Here is a 13,590-nt window from a genome sequence, read left to right as displayed (position 1 = left end):
TAATGTGCCCAGGCTGGCCTTGAACTTGTGATCCTCCTGCCTCAGAGTAGCTACCAGGTATTGCTGCCAGACCCACTCTGTCTATTTCTTGATTAGGCATTCTTATTGTTGACTCCTAAGTCTGACAGCCCAGGCCAATGTCTTATTATCTATCTTGGTGGTACTGAAAATGGAACCCAGGGCCTTCACATCAAGCTACATCTCTAGCCATTTAAAAAAAAAAATGTTTTGAGGCAGGCATGGTGGTACACACCTGTAACCCCAGCTCTCAGAAGACTGAGGCAAGAAGATCACTTTGAGTTCAAGGCCAGCTCGGGCTATACAGGAAGTCCCAGTTCTTGCCACCCAACCAAAAAAGATCTTTCAGCAGAGATGTAGCTGCTCCTAATTCATAGACCACTAGAGGAAATTAAGTGCTAGGGCAGATTAAATTCTTTAGCAAGACTTTCAGAAAATACTCCATCCTGTGACTGGGAGGTAAAGCATTTGCCTGGCCTATACCAAGCCCTGGGTTTAATCCCGTGTTGGAAAAAATACAAGATGCACATTTTCAGAGTGAGCTGGCAGAAATGAACCTACACAATCAATGCACACAGTATTTTTCAGCAACAGCAAAAAAAGCTGGGGACCGAATGTACAATGGTAGATGGGATGCAGCTCAGTGGTTGAGCTTCTGCTTAGCAACCCAGAGGCCTTGGGTTCAGTCCCCAGCACCTAAAAAAGAACAAAAGTGAGCCAGCCAGGAAGCATGGAGGCACACGCTTGTATCCCAGCATAAGAGGAAGGAAGGCTGAGGCAGGAAGATCACAAGTTCAAGGCCCTCCTGGGCAACTTTACAAGCCCCTGTCTCAAAAAATAAAAAGATCTGGGAAAGAGAATTAAAATGTTATGTACATGTGCCTACTCCCCACAATGAATGTAATCACTATATATTACAAGCACATACTAACAAAAAAATCACTTGTTTTAAAAAAGGGCTGGGGACGTAGCACAGTGGTTCAGTCCTCAGTTCCTCACCTCACACATACTCACACATGAAGAGGCAGTAGACTGCGAATGTGGAAATCAGTTTCAGATCTGGTTACACCACCTCCAAAAGATGGCTGGAGCAGTCTCTGAGCGAGTTAGGTCTAGGCTCAAATCCCAGCACTTTCCCTGGTCTGTATGACAGAGAGCAAGTTGCCTACCTCAAGGACACTTTTGAGAGTTAAATGAAACTGCAATTCTCTCACCACCCCACCCCTCCTCTTCCCTTCCTACCCCTAAGAAAGAAAAAGAACTGCAAAAGGCACTTGACATATAGTAACAATAAAGGACAATACGTACAGACTTGGGAGAGCTGGGGCTTTGTGTGCAAAGGGGGCGACCCGTAAAGTCCAGCACTGGGGAGGCTGGGGCAAGAAAATTGTCACCAGTTAGAGACCAGCCTGAATTACAAAGTGAGACCTGCTCCAAAGAAAAGAAAGGAAAGGCATGGGTGGCAGGAGACAGAAGCCAAAGGATCAAAAGTTCAAGGCCAGCCTGGCCTATACAACCAAGTCGCTGCCTCAAAACACAAAGGGTGACAACACAGGAAAACACTGGGAGGGCCGGGGATTTAGCTCAGTGGCACTGCACCTGATGCAGAGCACAAAGTCCTGAGATCAATCCCCGGTACCAAAAAAAATAAAAATAAAAACATTGAGAAACCTTTAAACATCTTATAAAATGAAGGAGTTATACAGTCAGTGGAGGATGTTCACTGGCTACCCGCACTGAATGTTACCCGCTCCTCTTTCCAGTCAGATTAGTTAGCAATGTGGTTTTAAGACACTCTTAGAAACATTCTTTGTTGGACTGGTATTTCATCCCAGGGCCTTTGCACTGAGCTACATCCCCAGCCATTGTTACTTTGAGACACAATTCCCCTAAATCTCTAAACTGCCCAGGCTGGGCTCTAATTTAAAACCCTCCATGGGCCAGGGATTTGGCTCAGTGGTTCCACTGCCTGCCTTGCAAGCACAAGGACCTGAGTTCAATCCCAGTAGCCCCCTCAAAAAAATCCTCCTGCCTCAGCCTCCTGGGATTGCGGGTATGTGCTACCATGTCCAGTTTATTCATTTTTTCCCCCCTTTTTTGAGGCAGGGTCTCACTATGCAGTTCAGACTGGCCTTGAACCCACGGAGATCTTCCTGCTTTAGCCTCCTGAGTGCTGGGATTGATTACAGACATGAACTATCAAGCCCGTTTCATTCATTCATTCAGCTGTGCTAAGGATGGAACCCAGAGCTTCACGCATGCTATGTATGCTTGTTTGTTTATTTTTTTGGTATCAGGGATCATTTTCAGTACCTTGTGCCTGCTAGGCAGGCACGGTGCCAGGGTTAAATCCCAAGCTCATGTCATGCTGTGTAAGCACTCAACCACTGAACTATATCCCCAGCAAAGCACTATTACTTTTTGTTTGTTTTTGTGACAGGGTCTCACTATGTAGTTGAGAATGACCTGGAACTCACTATGTAACCCAGGCTGGTCTCAAACTCACAGCGATCCTCCTGCCTCAGCCTCCCGAGTGCTGGGAAGGCATTATTACTTTAATACCAATAAATTAAAAGATTAATCTCTACAGGGCAATAAAACCTTTATTAAGCATTTTCACACATCATCTCATGGAGAGGGCTTTTCCTGCCTACAGAGATCGCGTCACTTTTGTCCCTATTACCATCTTTTATCACAGTCCTTACACGTGGCAGGAACCAAAGCAGCTAAGCTAATGGTAGAACACCACCGGATAAGCTAACCCTGGACATGACAAGTCCAACTTCCTTATCCTGGGGGAGTAAGGGTAATGGCCCTAAGTGACAGTTGAAAGAACTCTCCAAGTGAACCCAACAATGTCAGAAAGAGCGCCCGCTGCAGCAAAGGGTACAGTTGTCTGCATTATAATTCTATTTTTAAAGAAGTGTAAGTTCAATTCCTTATATGCAAAATGCCTGGGACCAGAAGTGTTTCAGATGTGTTTTTTTCAGTTTCTTGAGACAGAATCTTGCTACGTAGTCCAGGCTGATCTCAAACTTGCAGTGATCCTCCTGCCTCAGCCTCCTGAGTGCTGGGATCACAGGCGTGCTGCGACCTGGGAGATGGGGCTTATGTTTCAACGTGAAATTCATGTTTCACATACACCTGTACACATCACCTAAATTAATTTCACGCAGGGTTTCCAGGGTGCCCATCTACTGTGAGCTGGTCGGGTGCACAGGGCCCCACCGTGGCATCAGGGTGGCACTTCCAGATGTTGAAGAGTTTCCTACTTTCAGAGCAGGATGCTCAGCACGGTCTTTCAGAGGTCTAAGTGAAGTTCTACAGAAGACATACCCAAAGCAGCTTGCGCTCTGTGGGTTAGTTTCATCTGTGTTCTGAGGAAACCCAATATTGGGGCAGCAGAGGAAAGGGGTTTAGGTGTATTCAGGATGCGCCCGGAGTCACAGAAGGAATGATTCAAGCAAGACAAGACCCAGTGCTGAGTGAGCATGGGAGGACAGAAGGAAAGGAGAGGTCGTGCCCAGAACCTTACCGGGAAGTCTGACCTGACTATCACTGAGGGGGGATTCGTGTGTGCAGAGCCTAAGGGATTTAAGGTGACTCTAGTGGAGAGGCTACAGGGAAAGCGCTTTAAAAGAAGGGTGCCACACGTGTACAGAAAGCTTTGGACAGAGAAAGGCAAATTTCAGGTTGTGTCCACTATGGGTATAGGCTTCACTGTGCAAGGGAAGTTGGCATTTAGCCGCTTGGGTCTCCGGAACCTGGAGTCTGCCCTAGGCTGCGGCGAGACCGTGTGGACACGGAGATGTCGGCAGGCCACGAGCACCGCACCTGACTCGTGTGTGTAAGGGCTGGCCCGGTGTCGGCCGGGACCACACGGCTCACAGGGAGCATCCAAGCTCAGGCGCCTGGGCCGGGAAGCCCCTCAGCTTTGAATCACACAGCCCACTCGGAGGTTTTATGCCGGACAGCTAAGCCCAGCTCTAGCTCCTCCTCCCTCTATAATCACAGCAGTCAAATAAAGTTGAGGAATTTATTAGGGAAATACAAGAGGCACAGACAGCCCAAGCGACAGAAAGAAAACCCTGAAGATGTCTCTTCAAGCCAAGCGGGGGACTGACCTGGACCTCCCCAGGACAAAGTGGTAGGGCGGCAGCATTCTCTGGCAGCCACTGTGTGGGCCTGGCGTCTCGGCCAGGACACCCCACTCCACACCTTCCCCCGAAGGCGGGGAGCAGACAGAGGCAGAGGCAATGAGAGCTGTAAGGAGCGTTGGAGAGGTGGGGGACCCTCAGAGGCCCAGGCTTCTGACTCTGACCTCAGATACAGTGACCGCAATTCCGTGCATTACTGGGAAGGGAGCGCAAGCTGTGTCCAGGAGTCCCTGGACTCCTCCCCCCACGCCACACCACACTCTCAGAGCCCAAAGGCTGGACTTTTGAAAAAAGAAAAACAAGAAAAAGCCCTGTTGCTCTTGAAGGAGAAAAGAAGGAGCTGGAGGCTGCTGGGCCTTTTCCGCACGGCCTGTGTCCTATAAAGCACTTCCCAGCAGCAGCACAGCGCAGGCCTAGGTGAGAGTCTCGCCTTTTGTCACCTGTCAAAGGAAAAGTCACATTCAGACAAATTCAAAACAACTAAAGGGGTCTAAACAGCACATGCGCTCTAGATCTGAGGCAGCGAGAGCTCACCGGAAAACAGCTGTGGAGGCACTGAAGCCAGGAAGGCAGGTGCGGCTCACGCTCAGGGTCCCTGCGGTGCCCCCGCTACTCACCCGCGCTTCGATGTACTCTATCCTCCGCTCCAGAGCTGTCAGCTTCTCGTTTAGGGTTGCGAGCCTTGAACGGCAAGACATATCTGGTAAAAGGAGACTGATGTTTAGGAGCAGTGTCAAGACACACATGCACACCCTGTGCTGAGGGGGGCGCTGCAGCGTGAAGAACACACGTGGGAGCTGAGGTGGGAGCTGAGGGGTCGATGCCACACATCTCGGGGGCACAGCTGCCTCACTGCCGCCGCTGCTGAGCACCTGGCAGACAGAGAACGGTGACCCAGCCTCCTTCTGGAGCCCAGGAACATGCCGGGTAGAAGGGCTCTGCAGGAACCACTGAGGCTAACAGCCTGAACATACTGGGGTCTCACCTGGATCTTCCATGTGAGTCTGATTTGGGAACAGGGTGAGGAGAGCACAGAAGAGGGTCAAAGGCAAGCGTGAGGAAGAGAACGGAAGCGCGAGCGGAACCACACATGACATGCTGGCTTTCAGAGGGAAGCACCAGGACCCAGGGGTGTGAGCATCAGTAGAGCTGGGAACAGCCTCAGCTCACAGCCAGCAAGGAAACCGGGGCCTCGGTCCTGCAACTACAAGAAAGTGAATTCTGCCAACAGCTCCGTGGGCAAAGACAAGTCTTCTCATGGGGGGACCTCCAGGGAGGAAGCCAGACCGATGCCAGCCCGGTGATCAGTGCTGCAGGTTGATCCCCCAGGGATCAAACCAAGGCCTCACACACAATAGGCAAGTGTTCTACCACGGAGCTAGATACACTCCTCTTTAAATTTTATTTGAGACAAAGTCTTGCTAAGGTGCCAGGCTGGCACTGAATGTGCAATCCTCCTGCCTCAGCCTCCTGAATAGTTGCTCACAATATGTGCTAGCACATCCAGCTAAGTGTTGGATTTTTTGTTTGGTTTCTGGAGACAAGGTTTTGCCATGTAGTCCAGGGTGGCCTCGAACTTGCGGCGATCCTCCTGCCTCAGCCTTCCAAGTGCTGGGATTACAGGCGTGCACCACCACCCCTGGCATAAGTGTTGAATTTCTGAGCCACACAACAGCAAAATAATAAATGACATGTAAGCTGCTAATTTATGGCAGCAATAAAAAACAACACACCAAAGCTATACAGATGGCCATTTGTTTTGTTTTTGCTTTTAGTGTTTTTGAGACAGGTCTATGTAGTTCAGGCTGGCCTTGAACTTGTGGTGATCTTCCTGCCTCAGCCTCCTTAGTGCTAGAATTACAAGCTTGTGTCACCATGCTCAGCCACAGATGGCCATTTGTTAACCAGCAAGCTAAGAGTTTCAAGACAGGGTCAGGGATTTAGCTCAGTGGTTCTGCCACCTGCCTCGCAAGTGCAAGGTCCTGAGTTCGATCCCTGATAGATTTAAAAAAAAAAAAAAAAAAAAGGCAGGAGACATGGCTGGGCATGGTGTTGCACGGATACCCACCAGGATAACTTAGCAAGATCTTGTCAAAAAAAAGAGCATTATGTATGGTGATATGTGCCCGTAATGCTTGTACTAAGGAAGCTGAGGCAGGAGGATCTCAAGTTCAGGGCCAGCCTGAACTACATAGTGAGTCTCTATCCCAAAATAAATAAATAAAAATGGTGGAAGCTATTTCAGTGAAAATGCACTGAATTTCCTAACTTATCCAACATGACAGCTCAGCCGCTCGGTAGCTGGAAGAGCATCCACTGCTTACCACCACGACTGCATGCGGACTGGAGCCACACATTCCTGCCATGGCCTGGCAGCACCAAAGTTCCATGCCACACACTGCTGGCCCAAGAAGAGACAAGACGCAAGCTGAGAGACAGCTTCGGTCTAGGCACAGCTCAGTGGCAGAGCACTTGCCTAGCACATGGTAGGTGCTGGGCTGAATCCCAGCCTTGAGGAAAAGAAGAAAAAGTGAAGCACAATTTTTACCGAATGCAGACTGCTTTTGCACAGCACAAAGCCAGCACATGTTAGGGTACCCAGCATAAACCAGGGACTGTCTGCAGTGTCAGAAGAGAAAAAGGGAGACCAAAGGAGCAGCAGATATTGAGGGGAAGAGGAAGGCTTCAAACTCCTAGGAGCTACAAGTTACTGGTGCCAAGGAGGAAAGTATCTCACCACTGTCTGCACAGGCCTGTCAGAACAGGAAGAAACAAAAGACCAGTGTCCCACAGAGCCCACACTCCCCTTCTTCCTCTGCATCTTCCAGTCCCCTCACCACTTCTCCCAAAATGCAACATCAGCCTGTAAACCCAGCACTCGGGAGCCTGAGGCAGGAGGATCACTGTGAATTCGAGACCAGCCTGGGCTATACAATGAGTTCAGATCAGTCTCAACTACATGGTGAGACCCTGTCTCAAAAAAAAATTAAAAAAAAAAAAAAAAGCAACCTCAGTTTCTTTTCCTGTGCACTTGTCTCTGACAGAAACTACTCAGCCACTTTTCCCAACTATTCCTGACATATAAGAGAAAAGGGTATGTCGGCATAATTATTTCTTGGTTCCTCTCCTAACACGTGTGCGGTCATCTCCCCACAGCCATCGCTTCATGTCTGAAATACCCAGTCCCCACACGGGACTCACTCCGCGTGACCTTTCCTGCAGTGCTCACTGTGACACCCCTTCCTGACTGCCGTCTCGCCTCAACTCCAGGCCATCCTGCCTGTCTGAACCCCTTCCAGCAAGACTCGCTTCATCTCTTGGTCCCCTTCCCATGCGGGAAAGATCTCTTTACTTCCCACTATCTGTCTCTTAATCCGCTCTTTATTTCTATTTTGGGTTTCTCATGTAAGAGAAACCATGTGTCATTTAAACTCTGTATCTGATTTATTTCACTTAACAGTACGGTCTTGAAGTGCATCCATTTACCTACAAATCCCTCAAGTTTATTCCTCTGGGAAAAAATGGAAATGTGAAGGGCAACAGTTGGAGGGATAAGGGAGGTGAAGGTGACAACAAAAGAATTAAAATATGTCACGCACATGGGCAAACTCACCACAGCAAATGTAATCGTTATGTCTGCAAAGAGGCATTAATAAAACAGACTTGGTTCAAGCTGTGTTTCTCAGACATCTTGCCAGGTGAACAGAATTCTTCCTTTTTTGAATTTATCTAGACACTTATGAATGAACTTCTAATCTGTAAATTACCCATGTACTTGGTCTTTGGCATTTCTCCCTTTAGACGAGGATTTAAAAATAGGGGCTGGGATGTAGTTTTGTGGCACAGGGCCCGGGCAGCACATGCAGGATAAAAGGTCCCATCCCCAGCACACAGAATAAGTAAGTAAATAAGTAAATAAATTTACCAATTAAAAATACTCACCGCTACTACTATGATAAAGAAACAAAAGCAAAGGCCTATTACTAGAGAAATGGTTTGATAAAATCTGTCTATGAAGGAATATTAAAATAGCTGCTGAAAATCACAGTATCTGCGTCAGGGCCATAGTTTACTCCCCACACCATTTAAACTTTGTGAGAGCCCAATTCTTCCACTTTGTATTCATTTTATTCTTGTTTCTATTTTATTCTTTACCATATTCATCCCTTTTTCTTTTTCTTTATTTTTTTTTTTTGGTTTTTTTGAGACAGAGTCTCACTATGTAGTTGAGAGATTAACCTAGGGCCGTAGATTTAGCTAAGTGGTTCTGCTGCCTGCCTTGCAAGCACAAGGACCCAAGTTCAATCCCCCGTACCAAAAAATTGACAAAAAAAAAAAAAAAAAAAGACCTGGAACTCACTATGGAGCCCAGGCTGGTCTCGAACTCACAGGGATCCTCCTGCCTCAGCTTCCCAAGTGCTGGGATTACAGGTTTGCACCACCACACTCAGCTTCACTATGTAATTTAGACTGGCCTTGAACTCACTAGGTAGCCCAGGCTGACTTAGAACTTGAGGCAATCCTCCTGCCTCCCATATGCTAAGATTATAGGCATGCACTACTACACCCAGCTACCATTTTTGTCCATTTTCATTGCTACTTTTTTTTGGGGGGGGGCCTCAGGATGGAACTCAGAACCTTGTGCTTGCAAAGCAGGTGCAGCCTCCTTTCATTGCTATTTTATCACTCCCCCTTTGAAATAGTTTTAAAGATATGTAATTTACATACATACAGTTCACTTGAATGAAGTATACAGTTCCTAAGCATATTTCCAAAGTTGTTCAACCATTACCAGAATCTAATTTTAGAACGTTCTCATCATCCCTAAAGAAACTTTGTACCTAGTACTGTCACTCCTTGTTGGACACCACTAATCTCTGTCTCTATTTTATTTTTATTTTTCTGCAGTGCTGGGAATTTAACCCAGAGCCTCCCATACACAAGCAAGGCAAAGCTCCACCACAAAATCAGTCCCCAGCACTGAGGCACATGCCCAGCTCCCACTTTCATCTTGTTTTCTACCTGCTGGCGCTGCTCCCTTTAGTCCCCAGCTCAAGTTTGTCCGCACCTTGGCACCACAATTTGCCTCCACATGTGGTCACTTCCAGGTAGGGCTGCCTAACAAGACCAATTGCTTTTCAGCATAGTTTTTGGAAGCTCAAAAGCACACATAAAACCCAGGCATGGTGACTATAGTCCCAGCACCCAGGATGCCAAGAATCTAAGAATGGTGCTGTGCCGCTGGCCCACAAGGACAAACGTAGTCGAATACAAGATGCTTAGCTCCAGAAACCCTACTTCAGGTCCCATGACCTATCAAACGGCTCACACAGAACACACTGGACAAGAATTCAGCAGCGGGACAAGCCCTGACCAGGTGTATTTCTGCACACAGTCACCAGACTCCCAAGGCAAACACCGGTCCTGGAGGGTGCCTGGCGGAGTGAGCATCAGTTCTGCTGACTGGTTGCCACATATCTTGTTCCTGAACTTACTTTATATAACCGAACCACGACAAAGATAATTCTGCTGAATTGGTTTTGCAAATAAGTGAGTCACAGGATGAGTCTTGGGACTGAATGAAAATTAAAGGGTTTGAGATTAGGATTTACAGAGTAAAAATACTCTTTTCTTGCTTTGTTAGCAAGGAAATATCTGTTCTGAGATTTCTACAAATGAGTCACATCTTACAGAGGGTCTTACTATGGAGTTCAAGCTGGCCTCAAACTTACAGCACTCCTCCTGCCTCAGCCTCTCAAGTGCCAACATTGTAAGCGTGCACCACCAAACCTGGCTAAGACTTTTCTTTTTAGATTTCCAACAAGGCCTAAGGATGTGGAAAAAGGCAGAATTCCAATTTTTAGGAGACAGAAAAAATGGCTTCTCTTAGGTTAGGCTGCTATCCTCCCTAAAATGGTAATGGCCAAATGTTTGGAGTAATTAGTAGGTGGTTTTTGAAAACTATAAAAGGCAAATTTAGTTCTTAAAAAACAAACAAACAAAGAAAATGGCAGCAAGTCTGCAGTCCTAACCCTGACCAAGGTAAGCCATCTGCTTCAGAAAGAACCGGTTCCCAAGACAGTGGATGACAGTATCACAGTCCCTGTGGCTCTCCTCATGTCTGAAGACCGCTGAGCCTGAGGACACCCAGCCACACCCCAACACTAAGCCACTCCACTTTGGTGCTGGTGAAGCTTCAAAGACAGGATGTCATGGATTTTAAGTCTCTATTTTCAGACTCTTCTCCCCGATTCTAAAGCTAATGTATAGAGAAGTATAGGAGACAAAATAAGAGAATCTTGCTATTTTAAATCAGTTTTAATAGCCAGATGTGGTACAGGCACAGGCCTATCATCCCAGACCTCAGATGAGTCCAAGGCCAGCCTGAGCTACACAGTGAGATTGTCTCAAATAAACAAAAATGCCAAATCTGTTTTTGTATTCAACTAAAAAATACAACACATCTGTTATATATCCAGCTGGATATCAGATCTGTGGAAGAGGAATACATGAGCTGCATGTCCAGCCACACACCTGTAATCCCAGCTCCTCAGAAACCAAAGCAAGAGGGTTTCAAATTAAAGACCAATCTGGGAGCCAGGGATTTAGCTCAGTGATTCCATCACCTGCTTTGCAAGCACAGGGACCTAAGTTCGATTCCCGGTACCAAAAAAAAAAGGCCAATCTGGGGAACTTAGACCCTGTCTCAAAATAAACAAACAACAAAACAAAAGGAGGGGAGGGTGCTGAGGACAAGAATGTAGCTCAGTGGTAGAACAGGCCTTGGGTTCAATCCCCAATATCACAAAAAGAAAAAAAAGGGGGGGGAATAAATAAAAATAAATGGACACAGTAGCCACTCTAGAAATTTAAAAGTGTCAGATAAATAATACTGACTTTTCTGGTTGTGATATGTCAAGAAACCTATGTGAAAGATAAATGTATGTAAATTAAAAGTTCGCTAATACAGCCAGGAGCAGTGGGGTCCCCTATAGACCCAGTTCCTCGGGAGGTTGAGGCAGGAGGATCACTTGAGCCCAGGGTTTCAACACCAGCCTGGAAAACATCTCAAAAAGAAAAGAAAACATGGTGGCCCATTACTGTAATCTCAACTCTCTGGGAGGATGAGGCTGAAGAATCACAAGTACAAGCCCAGCCTGAGCAACTCAGGACTTAGCAAGACGCTGTCTCAAACTAAATAATTTAAAAGGGTTGGGGAGGGCAGGGGATTTAGCTCAGAGGTTCCACGGCCTGCCTTACAAGCACAAGGACCAGAGTTCAATCCCCAGTACCCAAAAATGGGGGGCGGGGGGTAGTTAGGGATGTAGCTCAGCACCAAGTTGCCAGGTTCAATCCCCAGTACCTTGACAAGACCAAAAAAAAAAAGTTCACTGATGTAGTTCAGTGCTTGGAAATTAAGTTATTACACTACCAAGATCCCAACTGGGAAGGCTGAGATGCTAGATCATTTTTAAATTTGAAAAGCAACCCCAGTCTGACATAATTTTCAATATTTTACTGAATGAACTAACAACACTTTGATATATTAACTCCTACCAGATAAATAAAATGTTTTAGTTTTGTTTTCAAAACAAAGTTTAAGCTGGATATGGTGGCCCATGACTGTAATCCAGCACTTAGAAGGCTGAAGCTGGAGAATTTCTAGTTTGAGGCTAGGTTGGGCTACATACTTCAAAGTCGGCCTGGGCTAAACAACAAGGCCCTTTCTAAAAACAAAACAAAATTAAAATTTCTCTATGTGAGTGATCTATCCAACCACTTTCTAAGAACTATACTTCCCACTGCCTCTCCAGACTAAGCAAACACCACATCTATTATCCCGAGAGCCTGTTATGAGTAACAAATGTTGTGAATACTGAGCGTGGTAACACATCCTATAGTTCCAGCATTGAGGAGGCAGAAGCAAGAGGACTGCTTGAACCTAAGAAATGAAGGCCAGCTTGGACAACACAGAAAGACCCAACCCCAAACAAACAAAAAACCTCTCCAAGGAAACCTAGATCCATTACTTAAAATTAGTCTAACCTCTCCTAATTCCAAACCCTTTCCTGCTAAACCACACTCCTTTATTTCTATTATTCAGAAGAAAAAAATATTTTCAAGATACATGAGCTCTATATCACTGTCACTCCCTACTACAATCTTTGTTTGTTTGTTTGTTTGTTTTTGGTACTGGGGATCGAATTGGGGTCCTTGAGCTTGTGAAGCAGGCGTCCGAAACCACTGAGCTAAATAAATTCCTGGCCCCCTAAAACAATCTTTACAGCAATCTGTGTGTGTGAATACGTACCACTGATGTAATTTACACTGTTCTCTTTTCATTCAGATGAGTCTACATACCACAACACATCAGCATTATAGTCTTATACACCTTATAATGTAAATATATTAAAAATGATGTTCTAGGCCAGGGATTTAGCTTAGTGGTTCCGGCACCTGCCTCGCAAGCACAAGGACCTGAGTTCGATCGCTGGTACCAAAAAAGAAAAAGATGTTCTGTTTTGTCCTGAATCTGTCATTATTTCAAGAAGGAACCGCTTGAATGCAGAAAGGGTTTTTATTATGTCCCGCAAAGTGGCTCAACAGAGACCTTTGTACTGAGATGTAGTTTCTCCTGCTGATGCTTTCTGACAACTTTTTGGTTTTTTTTTTGGACAAACTTCGGGCGGGGGGTGCTGTGTAGGGGATCCAACCCAAGGCATGGCTCAGGCTCTACTCTGAGCTACATCTCCAGCCCGCTGGCAAAACTCTTGCTGTCACTTTATACTTAGGACTCATCAGTTCTTCTAGCTACAAAGTAATTCCTTTTAATTTTTTTTTAATACATCAGTTTCTTCTATTTAATCTTAACTGTTTACTGTTGCTGGATTAGTGGAACCAAAACTACACAGGTTGAAAAAGGTCACTAGGTGTCAGCCCTCAATCTTGCAAAGTTTATTCAGCACCAAGTTCACTGAAAAAAAACACTTGGAGAACACGGGGTAGGTAGAAGTCTGTCACAGGCTTGCGGTCCAGGCAGGTCTGAACAGTGCGGAAAGCATTTAAGACGGTCGCGAGGCTACCCCTAGGGAAGATTCTGGTAAAGCTGCTTCTCTGCGGAGAGCACCTATCCTATATTAGCTCTGAGGATCGGGCTAGCAGGAGACAGACGACTGACAAATATCAGAGTTTCTCCAAGGCCCTGCAAGGCCCGGACCCAACCTCTGACCTCAGCTCCTGCCACACACCGGGGGAAAGGGATGGACAGGGGAGCGTCCGAAAGGGCGCTGAGGGTTCCGATCTCGTCCTGCGAAAGCTGAGGAACTCTCAGGGAAGTCGAGTGGAATGAGTTGGCACAGAGGAGGCAGAGCCCACCCAAGGGAAGCAGCACGCACTGCCTGCCCGCGGTGGGGAC

At 46.5% G+C, this 13,590-nt stretch overlaps 1 protein-coding gene across 1 annotated transcript in view; it reads right to left on the bottom strand.

Moving 5' to 3' along the window:
* Positions 1 to 4,040: 4,040 nt before the first annotated feature.
* The window catches only part of Brk1 (BRICK1 subunit of SCAR/WAVE actin nucleating complex), a 9,899-nt gene continuing 349 nt past the window's right edge, over positions 4,041 to 13,590 (bottom strand). The window contains exons 2-3 of the mRNA XM_010619190.3: positions 4,793 to 4,875; positions 4,041 to 4,615 (exon numbers count right to left, since the gene is read on the bottom strand). Of these exons, the coding sequence (XP_010617492.1) occupies positions 4,589 to 4,615; positions 4,793 to 4,875 (110 nt within the window). The 3' untranslated portion in view covers positions 4,041 to 4,588. The remainder of the gene's footprint in view (positions 4,616 to 4,792; positions 4,876 to 13,590) is intronic.

The sequence above is a fragment of the Fukomys damarensis genome, unplaced genomic scaffold (genome assembly GCF_012274545.1).
Source record: "Fukomys damarensis isolate Sample0158 unplaced genomic scaffold, DMR_v1.0_HiC HiC_scaffold_24, whole genome shotgun sequence".
Lineage (NCBI taxonomy): Eukaryota > Metazoa > Chordata > Mammalia > Rodentia > Bathyergidae > Fukomys > Fukomys damarensis.
The sequence above is the reverse complement of the archived record's forward strand: the minus strand, read 5'-3'. Positions and strand labels throughout refer to the sequence as shown.